Source organism: Pristiophorus japonicus, chromosome 12 (assembly GCF_044704955.1).
Source record: "Pristiophorus japonicus isolate sPriJap1 chromosome 12, sPriJap1.hap1, whole genome shotgun sequence".
NCBI classification, from domain to species: Eukaryota; Metazoa; Chordata; class Chondrichthyes; family Pristiophoridae; genus Pristiophorus; species Pristiophorus japonicus.
Window position 1 is genome coordinate 107,547,127 of NC_091988.1, and position 12,865 is coordinate 107,559,991.

At 64.1% G+C, this 12,865-nt stretch overlaps 1 protein-coding gene across 1 annotated transcript in view; it reads left to right on the forward strand.

Moving 5' to 3' along the window:
- Positions 1-12,865, forward strand: part of LOC139276830 (FYVE, RhoGEF and PH domain-containing protein 5-like) — a 121,405-nt gene that overhangs the window by 83,899 nt on the left and 24,641 nt on the right. Inside the window, exons 13-15 of the mRNA XM_070894829.1 lie at positions 8,788-8,867; positions 10,549-10,648; positions 11,986-12,126. Of these exons, the coding sequence (XP_070750930.1) occupies positions 8,788-8,867; positions 10,549-10,648; positions 11,986-12,126 (321 nt within the window). The remainder of the gene's footprint in view (positions 1-8,787; positions 8,868-10,548; positions 10,649-11,985; positions 12,127-12,865) is intronic.

The window sequence follows — 12,865 nt, forward strand, 5'->3', positions numbered from 1 at the left end:
AACGGGTTGTGCGGGGGGAAAGGGGTGTGCGGGGGGGAACGGGGTGTGCGGGGGGGAACGGGGTGTGCGGGGGGAACGGGGTGTGCGGGGGGAACGGGGCGTGCGGAGGAGGGGGAACGGGGTGTGCGGGGGGGAACGGGGTGTGCGGGGGGAACGGGGTGTGCGGAGGAGGGGGAACGGGGTGTGCGGAGGAGGGGGAATGGGGTGTGCGGAGGAGTGGCAATGGGTTTGGGGGGGGTGGGGTGTGCGGGGGGGAATGGGGTGTGCGGGGGCGATTGGGGTGTGCGGGGGGGATTGGGGTGTGCGGGGGGGATTGGGGTGTGCGGAGGAGGGGATTGGGGTGTGCGGAGGAGGGGAATGGGGTGTTCGGGGGGAAATGGGGTCTGCGGAAGAGGCGGAATGGGGAGTACGGGGGGAATGGGGTGTGCGGAGGAGGGGGAATGGGGTGTGCGGGGGGGAATGGGGTGTGCGGGGGGAACGGGGAGAACGGGGTGTGCGGGGGGAACGGGGTGTGCGGAGGAGGGGGAATGGGGTGTGCGGAGGAGGGGGAATGGGGTGTGCGGAGGAGGGGCAATGGGGTTTGGGGGGGGGGTGTCCGGGGGGGAATGGGGTGTGCGGGGGGGATTGGGGTGTGCGGAGGAGGGGAATGGGGCGTTCGGGGGGGAATGGGGTCTGCGGAAGAGGCGGAATGGGGAGTACGGGGGGAATGGGGTGTGCGGAGGAGGGGGAATGGGGTGTGCAGGGGGGAATGGGGTGTGCGGGGTGAGAATGGGGTGTGCGGGGTGAATGGGGTGTGCGGGGGGGGGGGAATGGGGTGTGTGGGGGGGAATGGGGTGTGCGGGGGGGAATGGGGTGTGCGGAGGAGGGGAATGGGGTGTGCGGAGGAGGGGAATTGGGTGTGCGGAGGAGGGGAATGGGGTGTGCGGAGGAGGGGAATGGGGAGTGCGGGGGGGTAATGGGGTGTGCAGAGGAGGGGGAATGGGGAGTGCGGGGGGGGAATGGGGAGGGGAGTGCGCGGGGGGGAGATGTGGTGTGCGGGGGGGGCAATGGGGTGTGCGGGGGGGAAATGGGGTGTGCGGGGGGGAACGGGGTGTGCTGGGGGGGAACGGGGTGTGCGGGGGGGGAACGGGGTGTGAGGGGGGAATGGGGTGTGCGGGGGGAAGGGTGTGTGCGGGGGGGAAGGGTGTGTGCGGGGGGGAAGGGTGTGTGCGGGGGGGAAGGGTGTGTGCGGGGGGGAACGGGGTGTGCGGGGGGGAACGGGCTGTGCGGGTGGGAACGGGGTTTGCGGGGGGGGCGGGGTGTGCGGGGGGAATGGGGAGTGGGGGGGGGGAATGGGGTGTGCGGAGGAGGGGGAATGGGGTGTGCGGAGGAGGGGAAATGGGGTGTGCGGAGGAGGGGGAATGGGGTGTGCGGAGGAGGGGGCATGGGGTGTGCGGAGGAGGGGGAACGGGGTGTGCGGGGGAGAACGGGGTGTGCGTGGGGGAGAACGGGGTGTGCGTGGCGGGGAACGGGGTGTGCGGAGGAGGGGGAATGGGGTGTGCGGGGGGGATGGGGTGTGCGGGGGGGAATGGGGTGTGCGGGGGGAATGGGGTCTGCGGAAGATGGGGAATCGGGGGGAATGGGGTCTGCGGAAGATGGGGAATGGGGTGCGGGGGGGGGATGGGGTGCGGGGGGGGGGGGATGGGGTGCGGGGGGGGGGGATGGGGTGTGCGGGGGGGAACGGGGTGTGCGGAGGAGGGGGAACGGGGTGTGCGGAGGAGGGGGAACGGGGTGTGCGGGGTGAGAATGGGGTGTGCGGGGGGGAATGGGGTGTGCGGAGGAGGGGAATGGGGTGTGCGGAGGAGGGGAATGGGGTGTGCGGAGGAGGGGAATGGGGTGTGCGGAGGAGGGGAATGGGGTGTGCGGAAGAGGGGGAATGGGGTGTGCGGGGGGGGAATGGGGAGTGTGGGGGGGAATGGGGACTGCGGGGGGGAATGGTGTGTGCGGAGGAGGGGGAATGGGGTGTGCGGGGGGGGAATGAGGAGTGCGGGGGGGAGATGTGGTGTGCGGGGCGGGCAATGGGGTGTGCAGGGGGGTAATGGGGTGTCCGGGGGGAATGGGGTGTGCGGGGGAGGGGGGCGGGGTGCAGAGGGGGGGAACGGGGTGTGCGGGGGGGGGGGGGAACGGGGTGTGCGGGGGGGGAAGGCGGTGTGCGGGGGGAACGGGGTGTGCGGGGGGGAACGGGGTGTGCGGGGGGGAACGGGGTTTGCGGAGGAGGGGAATGGGGTGTGCGGGGCGGAATGGGGTGTGCGGAGGAGGGGGAATGGGGTGTGCGGGGGGGAATGGGGTGTGCGGGGGGGAATGGGGTGTGCGGGGGGAATGGGGTGTGCGGGGGGGGAATGGGGAGTGCGGTGGGGGGAGATGTGGTGTGTGGAGGAGGGGGAACGGGGTGTGCGGAGGGAATTGGGGTGTGCGGAGGAGGGGGAATGGGGTGTGCGAGGGGCAATGGGGTGTGCGGGGGGGAATGGGGTGTGCGGAGGAGGAGGGGGTGTGCAGGGGTGTAATGGGGTGTGCGGGGAGGAATGGGGTGTGCGGGGGGGAATGGGGTGTGCGGAGGAGGGGGAATGGGGTGTGCGGAGGAGGGGGAATGGGTGGTGCGGAGGAGGGGGAATGGGTGGTGCGGAGGAGGGGGAATGGGGTGTGCGGAGGAGGGGGAATGGGGTGTGCGGAGGAGGGGCAATGGGGTGTGCGAGGGGCAATGGGGTGTGTGGGGGGGAATGGGGTGTGCGGAGGAGGAGGGGGAATGGGGTGTGCCGAGGAGGTGGAATGGGGTGTGCGGGGGGGAATGGGGTGTGCGATGGGAATGGGGTCTGTGGAGGAGGGGGAATGGAGTGTGCGGGGGGGAATGGGGTGTGCGGGGGAGGGGGGATGGGTGCAGAGGGGGGGGAATGGGGTGTGCGGGGGGGAACTGGGTGTGTGTGGGGGAATGGGGTGTGCGGGGGGAATGGGGTGTGCGGGAGGGGGGGATGGGGTGTGCGGAGGAGGGGGAATGGGGTGTGCGGAGGAGGGGGAATGGGGTGTGCGGAGGAGGGGGAATGGGGTGTGCGGAGGAGGGGGAATGGGGTGTGCGGAGGAGGGGGAATGGGGTGTGCGGAGGAGGGGGAATGGGGTGTGCGGAGGGGGGGAATGGGGTGTGCGGGGGGGAATGGGGAGTGCGGGGGGAATTGGGTCTGCGGAGGAGGGGGAATGGGGTGTGCGGAGGGGAACGGGGTGTGCGGGGGGGGAACGGGGTGTGCGGAGGGGAATGGGGTGTGCGGGGGCTATGGGGTGTGCAGGGGCCAATGGAGTGTGCGGGGGCGAATGGGGTGTGCAGGGGGGTAATGGGGTGTGCGGGGAGGAATGGGGTGTGCGGGGGGGGAATGGGTTGTGCGGGGGGGAATGGGGTGTGCGGAGGAGGGGGAATGGGGTGTGCGAGGGGAATGGGGTGTGCGGAGGAGGGGGAATGGGGTGTGCGGAGGAGGGGGAATGGGGTGTGCGGGGGGGAATGGGGTGTGCGGAGATGGGGGAATGGGGTGTGCGGAGGAGGGGGAATGGGGTGTGCGGAGGAGGGGGAATGGGGTGTGCGGGGGGGAATGGGGTGTGCGGAGGGAATGGGATGTGCGGAGGAGGGGAATGGGGTGTGCGGAGGAGGGGGAATGGGGTGTGCGGAGGAGGGGGAATGGGGTGTGCGGAGGAGGGGCAATGGGGTGTGCGGCGTGAATGGGGTGTGCGGAAGAGGGGAATGGGGTGTACGGAAGAGGGGAATGGGGTGTGCGGAAGAGGGGAATGGGGTGTGCGGAGATGGGGGAATGGGGTGTGCGGAGGAGGGGGAATGGGGTGTGCGGAGCAGGGGGAATGGGGTGTGCGGGGGGGGATGGGGTTTGCGGAGGGAATGGGATGTGCGGAGGAGGGGAATGGGGTGTGCGGAGGAGGGGGAATGGGGTGTGCGGAGGAGGGGGAATGGGGTGTGCGGAGGAGGGGCAATGGGGTGTGCGGCGTGAATGGGGTGTGCGGAAGAGGGGAATGGGGTGTACGGAAGAGGGGAATGGGGTGTGCGGAAGAGGGGAATGGGGTGTGCGGAAGAGGGGAATGGGGTGTGCGGGGGGGAATGGAGTCTGCGGAAGAGGGGGAATGGGGAGTGCGGAAGAGGGGGAATGGGGAGTGCGGGGGGGGGATGGGGAGTGCGGTGGGGGGAGATGTGGTGTGCGGAGGAGGGGGAACGGGGTGTGCGGGGGGAACGGGGTGTGCGGAGGAGGGGAATGGGGTGTGCGGAGGAGGGGGAATGGGGAGTGCGGGGGGGAATGGGGTGTGCGGAGGAGGGGGAATGGGGTGTGCGGGGGGGAATGGGGTGTGCGGAGGAGGGGGAATGGGGTGTGCGGGGGGGAATGGGGTGTTCGGGGGGGGGAATGGGGAGTGCGGTGGGGGGAGATGTGGTGTGCGGAGGAGGGGGAACGGGGTGTGCGGAGGGGAATGGGGTGTGCGGAGGAGGGGGAATGGGGTGTGCGAGGGGCAATGGGGTGTGCGGGGGGGAATGGGGTGTGCGGAGGAGGAGGGGGTGTGCAGGGGAGGAATGGGGTGTGCGGGGAGGAATGGGGTGTGCGGGGGGGGAATGGGGTGTGCGGAGGCGGGGGAATGGGGTGTGCGGAGGAGGGGGAATGGGGTGTGCGGAGGAGGGGGAATGGGGTGTGCGGAGGAGGGGGAATGGGGTGTGCGGAGGAGGGGGAATGGGGTGTGCGAGGGGCAATGGGGTGTGTGGGGGGGAATGGGGTGTGCGGAGGAGGAGGGGGAATGGGGTGTGCGGGGGGGAATGGGGTGTGCGATGGGAATGGGGTCTGTGGAGGAGGGGGAATGGGGTGTGCGGGGGGGAATGGGGTGTGCGGGGGAGGGGGAATGGGGTGTGCGGGGGAGGGGGGATGGGTGCAGAGGGGGGGAATGGGGTGTGCGGGGGGGGAACTGGGTGTGTGTGGGGGAATGGGGTGTGCGGGGGGAATGGGGTGTGCGGGAGGGGGGGGGTGGGGTGTGCGGGGGCGGAATGTGGTGTGCGGGGGGATGGGGTGTGCGGGGGGGAATGGGGTGTGCGGGGGGGAATGGGGTGTGCGGGGGGGAATGGGGTGTGCGGGGGGGAATGGGGTGTGCGGAGGGGAATGGGGTGTGCGGAGGAGGGGGAATGGGGTGTGCGGAGGAGGGGGAATGGGGTGTGCGGAGGAGGGGGAATGGGGTGTGCGGAGGAGGCGGAATGGGGTGTGCGGAGGAGGCGGAATTGGGTGTGCGGAGGAGGGGGAATGGGGTGTGCGGAGGAGGGGGAATGGGGTGTGCGGAGGGGGGGAATGGGGTGTGCGGGGGGGGAATGGGGAGTGCGGGGGGAATGGGGTCTGCGGAGGAGGGGGAATTGGGTGTGCGGGGGTAACGGGGTGTGCGGGGGGGAACGGGGTGTGCGGAGGGGAATGGGGTGTGCGGAGGGGAATGGGGTATGCGGGGGAGGGAAATGGAGTGTGCGAGGGGGGGGAAATGGAGTGTGCGGGGGGGGGGGACGGAAATGGAGTGTGCGGGGGGGGGGAAATGGAGTGTGCGGTGGGGAATGGAGTGTGCGGGGGGGAATGGGGTGTGCGGGGGCTATGGGGTGTGCAGGGGCCAATTTAGTGTGCGGGGGCGAATGGGGTGTGCAGGGGGGTAATGGGGTGTGCGAGGAGGAATGGGGTGTGCGCGGGGGAATGGGGTGTGCGGGGGGGAATGGGATGTGCGGAGGAGGGGGAATGGGGTGTGCGGAGGAGGGGGAATGGGGTGTGCGAGGGGAATGGGGTGTGCGGAGGAGGGGGAATGGGGTGTGCGGAGGAGGGGGAATGGGGTGTGCGGAGGAGGGGGAATGGGGTGTGCGGAGGAGGGGGAATGGGGTGTGCGAGGGGAATGGGGTGTGCGGAGGAGGGGGAATGGGGTGTGCGGAGGAGGGGGAATGGGGTGTGCGGAGGAGGGCGAATGGGGTGTGCGGAGGAGGGGGAATGGGGTGTGCGGAGGAGGGGGAATGGGGTGTGCGGAGGAGGGGGAATGGGGTGTGCGGAGGAGGGGGAATGGGGTGTGCGAGGGGAATGGGGTGTGCGGAGGAGGGGGAATGGGGTGTGCGGAGGAGGGGGAATGGGGTGTGCGGAGGAGGGGGAATGGGGTGTGCGGAGGAGGTGGAATGTGGTGTGCGGGGGGGAATGGGGTGTGCGATGGGAATGGGATCTGCGGAGGAGGGGGAATGGGGTGTGCGGAGGAGGGGGAATAAGGTGTGCGGGCGAGGGGGACGGGGTGCAGAGGGGTGGAACGGTGTGTGCGGGGGGAACGGGGTGTGCGGGGGGAACGGGGTGTGCGGGTTGGAACGGGGTGTGCGGGTTGGAACGGGGTGTGCGGGGGGGAAAGGGGTGTGCGGGGGGGATCGGGGTGTGCGGGGGGGAACGGGGTGTGCGGGAGGGGAACGGGGTGTGCGGGGGGAAAGGGAAAGGGGTGTGCGGGGGGGAACATTGTGTGCGGGGGGGAACATTGTGTGCGGGGGGGAACATTGTGTGCGGGGAGGAACGGGGTGTTCGGGGGGAACGGGGTTTGCGGGGGGAACGGGGTGTGCGGGGGGGAACGGGGTGTGCGGGGGGGAACGGGGTGTGCGGGGGGGAATGCGGTGTGCAGGGGGAACGGGGTGTGCGGGGGGAACGTGGTGTGCGGGGGGGAACGGGGTGTGCGGAGGAGGGGGAATGGGGTGTGCAGGGGGGATGGGGTGTGCGGAGGAGGGGGAATGGGGTGTGCGGGGGGGAAGGGGGTGTGCGGAGGAGGGGAATGGGGTGTGCGGGGGGGGTGGGGTCTGCGGAAGAGGGGGAATGGGGAGTGCGGGGGGAATGGGGTGTGCGGAGGAGGGGGAATGGGGTGTGTGGGGGGAATGGGGTTTGCGGGGGGAATGGGGTTTGCGGGGGGAATGGGGTGTGCGGAGGAGGGGGAATGGGGTGTGCGGAGGAGGGGGAATGGGGTGTGCGGGGGGGAAGGGGGTGTGCGGAGGAGGGGAATGGGGTGTGCGGGGGGGAATAGGGTCTGCGGAAGAGGGGGAATGGGGAGTGCGGGGGGGGGATGGGGTGTGCGGAGGAGGGGGAATGGGGTGTGCGGGGGGGGAATGGGGTGTGCGGGGGGAATCGGGTGTGCGGGGGGGAATGGGGTGTGCGGGGGGAAATGGGGTGTGCGGGGGGAAATGGGGTGTGCGGGGGGAAATGGGGTGTGCAGTAGGGGGAATGGGGAGTGCGGGGGGGAGATGGGGTGTGCGGGGGGGAATGGGGTGTGCGGGGGGAAATGGGGTGTGCGGGGGGAAATGGGGTGTGCGGGGGGAAATGGGGTGTGCAGTAGGGGGAATGGGGAGTGCGGGGGGGAGATGGGGTGTGCGGGGGTGGAATGTGGTGTGCGGTGGGGAATGGGGTGTGCGGGGGTGGGAATGGGGTGTGCGGGGGGGATGGGGTCTGCGGAAGAGGGGGAATGGGGAGTGCGGGGGGAATGGGGTGTGCGGGGGGGGAATGAGGTGTGCGGGGGGGGAATGAGGTGTGCGGGGGAAATTGTGTGTGCGGGGGGGAATTGGGTGTGTGGGGGGGGAATGGGGTGTGCGGGGGGGAATGGGGTGTGCGAGGGGGAATGGGGTGTGCGGAGGAGGGGAATGGGGTGTGCGGAGGAGGGGAATGGGGTGTGCGGAGGAGGGGAATGGGGTGTGCGGGGGGGAATGGGGTCTGTGGAAGAGGGGGAATGGGGAGTGCGGGGGGGAATGGGGAGTGCGGAGGAGGGGGAATGGGGTGTGCGGAGGAGGGGTAATGGGGGGTGCGGAGGAGGGGGAATGGGTAGTGCGGGGGGGGAATGGGGTGTGCGATGGGAATGGGGTCTGCGGAAGAGGGGGGATGGGGTGTGCGGGGGGGGAACGGGGTGTGCGGGGGGGGGAACGGGGTGTGCGGGGGGGAACGGGGTGTGCGTGGGGGAACGGGGTGTGCGGGGGGGGAATGGGGTGTGCGGGGGGGGAATGGGGTGTGCGGGGGGGAATGGGGTGTGCGGAGGGGGGGAATGGGGTGTGCGCGGGGGGGGGGGGGTGGGGGGGGGAAATGGGGTGTGCGGAGGAGGGGGGATGGGGTGTGCGGGGGGGAATGGGGAGTGCGGAGGAGGGGGAATGGGGTGTGCGGAGGAGGGGTAATGGGGGGTGCAGAGGTGGGGAACGGGGTGTGCGGGGGGGAACGGGGTGTGCGGGGGGAACGGTGTGTGCGGGGGGGGACCGGGGTGTGTGGGGGGTATGGTGTGTGCGGGGGGGAAAGGGGTGTGCGGGGGGGAAAGGGGTGTGCGGGGGGGAACGGGTTGTGCGGGGGGGGACGGGGTGTGCGGGGGGGGAACGGGGTGTGCGGGGGGGGACGGGGTGTGCGGGGGGGGAACGGGGTGTGCGTGGCGGAACGGGGTGTGCGGGGGGTGAACGGGGTGTGCGGTGGGGAATGGGGTTTGTGGAGGGGGGTGAATGGGGGGTGCAGAGGGGGGGGCGGTGTGCATGGCGGGGGGATGAGGGATGAGCGGGGGGGAATGGGGGGTTGAGGGGAGAATGGGTTGAACAGGGAGGGTTGGGGGGGATGGGGTGAGGGGGGAGCAGGGTGGGGTGAGCGAGCTTGGAGGAGGCAGAGCTCGGTGTGAGTGTTACTGAGGGAGGTATTAATGCTAACCCCCTGGGATATTGATGTGTACGAGTGCGTGTGCCACCATTACACTCACTAACTTGCTCCTTTGTTGTGTTACTAGGTGAGCAGAGTACCTGGGGAGGAGACGGAGAATGTGCTGAGGATCCAGAGTGTTCAAGGCTCCATCACTCTCCGCGCCAGGTACCCAGCACTATGTTGCACAGGATCCATTTATTGTTGGTGAATGTTCTCTGCAGTCCTGGGTCAGGGATTCTCTGCAGTCCTGGGTCAGGGATTCTCTGCAGTCCTGGGTCAGGGATTCTCTGCAGTCCTGGGTCAGGGATTCTCTGCAGTCCTGGGTCAGGGATTCTCTGCAGTCCTGGGTCAGGGATTCTCTGCAGTCCTGGGTCAGGGATTCTCTGCAGTCCTGGGTCAGGGATTCTCAGCAGTCCTGGGTCAGGGATTCTCTGCAGTCCTGGGTCAGGGATTCTCTGCAGTCCTGGGTCAGGGATTCTCAGCAGTCCTGGGTCAGGGATTCTCAGCAGTCCTGGGTCAGGGATTCTCAGCAGTCCTGGGTCAGGGATTCTCAGCAGTCCTGGGTCAGGGATTCTCTGCAGTCCTGGGTCAGGGATTCTCTGCAGTCCTGGGTCAGGGATTCTCTGCAGTCCTGGGTCAGGGATTCTCTGCAGTCCTGGGTCAGGGATTCTCAGCAGTCCTGGGTCAGGGATTCTCAGCAGTCCTGGGTCAGGGATTCTCTGCAGTCCTGGGTCAGGGATTCTCTGCAGTCCTGGGTCAGGGATTCTCTGCAGTCCTGGGTCAGGGATTCTCAGCAGTCCTGGGTCAGGGATTCTCAGCAGTCCTGGGTCAGGGATTCTCTGCAGTCCTGGGTCAGGGATTCTCAGCAGTCCTGGGTCAGGGATTCTCTGCGAGCAGCTCCATTGCGGAATGGTGACCAGCCGTGCGGTGACCCCGGCTTCGCACGCGGCCCAGCGACCCCGGTGAACCTGCAGGCACATCCTCAGCCGCTCCACGGATTCCTCCCGTCCTTAGGTATCTGCAAACATAAACTGGGAAAAATTACAATCTGGGAATAGAAAATCTTCCAGGAAATCTAATACAGTTAGCCTGTCACAACAATACCAGCATTAATATCCACATAGTTGTGAAAATCGTGTGCTTGGCACTGACAAGTGCCGCTTGGTGTTACACTTCTCTGAACATTCACACCAGGAATGTGACAGTTCACCATCCCCAACTGGATCATTCAACCAGTTTTGAAAACGTTTAATCCGCCATTTTCCTCATTAACTGAAATGTTTAATTTGCAATGTAAGGGTTTTAATTCATAAAGAATTGTAAATATTGCATAATTCACAATCATCTGATTAACTTCATCCATTGGCTTGTCGTTTCTCTCCTTATGCATTCATTCATTTTATTCAAAAGTCTCGGATTTTCCCAAAGGCCGCAACTAGGATTTATATTTTTGCCCATGAGTGTGACTGCTCCATGGAAAAGCAAACTCAAGGGCTTTAGAATGGGCTGTTGAATTGTTACCGCCAGTTCTGGACGGTCTGAGTGTTTAAATTTGGGCTTTTGTGCAGTATACATTAATCTCCAGGGTCTATCTGTACTTTTCAGTCAGCAGCACTGCTGGGAAACTTTTCTCGAGCTTCTAAACTTTCTGCTAAATGGTGCCCCCTGAGCTAGCCACAGTTGGCCAAGTCCCGACAGTGTCTGAGGGATTTTACACAGATACATTCCACACATTTACAAACCTCATCACCATTTGCAAATGTCAGGAGGAACGTGTCACTGTGAGTTAGATGGCAGTAACAGTTCTTGTTTGTCCAAGGTGAATAATCTAACCTTATCTTTTCAGCTCATGCACAGAGCGCAATGAGTGGCTGGCTGCTGTTAGCAGAGCAGTGGAGGACCATCAGAGGAAGCAGGCATGCCTGGCCCAGCGAGGGAGTGCTGAGGTCAGTGTCACAGCAGGGAGCTTGCTCACTATCACCTTCCCCGGCACTCGTACAGAGCACCGTTTCACCCAACACCTCACCTTCTCACTGCTGACTTCTGGGGAAGCCTGTGAGATAACCTGGGAAAACTCTGACAGTCCCTCACTGCTGGACCAGAGATCTCCGGACATGTTTGAGCACTTGCCGTTACGTCGTGACACGGTGCTGCTATCTGATGTTGGGGCAGGGGGCCAGGCCCAGTGTGAGTGTGTGTGGGTTGGAGCAGCCCAGCACTGTGCTGACACAGTTGATGAGTGCATTGCTGCATTCAGAGATGGAGTGTGTAATGTATTTGCTTCATGGGTTCTTTGCTTAAGAATTCATAGCAACACATTGCTATTAAGAACCAGTTGGTTTATTAGCAAAGGTTTAACAATCACACTACACATTACCGGTTCATCCACCATGCTCACAACCACCTGCCCCATCGTGGATCCCCCGAATCCAACAGGTTGGGGTTTTATTGAGTCTTGTGAACATCATGTGACCAGCTAAGCCACTCACAATGCAACAGCTCTACAACTATTTTGTGTAAAACCATAAATCAAGTGTACCCCTGATTAACGGGGGGCACTAAAACCGACAATTAAACCAATTAACTTTTAACCAGAAACATAAATCAAATTAGAATGTTGTTGCAGGGCGTGATGATGCACTCCAGTCCCTCCGGCGCCCACCTCTCGCGGAAGGCCGCGAGCGTACCGGTGGACACCGCGTGCTCCATTTCCAGGGACACCCTGGCTCGGATGTAACCGCGGAAGAGAGGCAGGCAGTCAGGCTGAACGACCACCTTGACAAACCTGTGGAGCATCCTCACGGATGCACACATTACAGAATGATTCCTGCTCCACGGAGGATTGACACTTGCGACAGGTTCCGAGAGGGCGGTGCAGTAGCAGCAGGAAATCCATCGCAGATAACGCAGAAACGGGCAACCCATGGGTACAAAAAGCATCGCTTCGGGAAAGGGTCACTCACACCTTTTTAGATTCAAATTACTGGAGGGTGGAGCAGCAAATCCCAGAGGCCATTTTAAACAGCGAGCGGCAAGAGAAGAGCCAAGGGATAAAAAGTTATGGGACCAATTTATGTCGGACTGCCCGAAATGCTCAGACTGAGGCTCGGGCCACGAGGCAGGGTAAAAGATGAGCACCGAGAGACTGTGGGTGCCGGGCGAAGAACTGCACACTCTGGATGGCCACAGCCTCTGTGTTTCCTCTCTGGGTTTGGAAGCAGAACTCTCAGGACCTCTGTGAACTAATGGCAGTCCCTCTGTGTGTCCTTTCTTCCCCCTGCAGCTGTGTGCGGAGAAGGCAGACACTGGTCTGGGTAGCAAGCCGCCAATGCTGATCCCGGACTCCCGCGTGGTGATGTGTATGATCTGTGCCGGGGACTTCTCGCTCACCTGGAGACGTCAGCACTGTAACGCATGTGGGAAGGTAAGTCAAACCATGGCACCGCTCCATCAGCGCCCAAATACAACAACAACGTATATTTATATAACGCCTTTCACCGAGTCAAACATCAGGAGCATGCTTGAATACGATTTAACACCGAGCCACGTGAGGCGATATTAGGACAGGTAACCAAAGGTTGGTCCCTAAAAGTAGGTTTTAAGGAGCGTCTTAAAGTAGGGGAGAGGTTTAGGGATGGAGTTCCAGAGCTTGGGGCCCAGGCAGCTGAAGGCATGGCCACTGATGGTGGAGCGATTAAAGTCTGAGATGGGCAATAGGCCAGAATTAGAGGACCATGGAGATCTTGGAGGTTATTGTCATGTATTCAACTGTCATCGTAACCCATGTATAAACTGACCTAAGTTGTACACCGTGAGAACACTGACCACTAGGTGGTGAACTTGTGGGAGACACTCCTAACCTGGACTTTCAGGTATAAAAGGGGTAGCTCCAACCACCTTCTTCACTTCAGTGCTGGCTAATAAAGGTTACTGGTCACAGAGTGACCTTCTCTCAAGTATGGGCCTCGTGTGCATTTGTACTGTATAGTAAGGACATATTATTGGCGACGAGAAACTGGGATTTAAGCCACGCGAGCATGGTCACTAGCAGCACAGATGAGAGGTTTTGTGTTGGTGATGATTGGGACGATTTTATTGAGAGACTACAGCAAAGTTTTGTCATTAAGGAATGGCTGGGACAGGATTCGGCCGACAAACGCAGG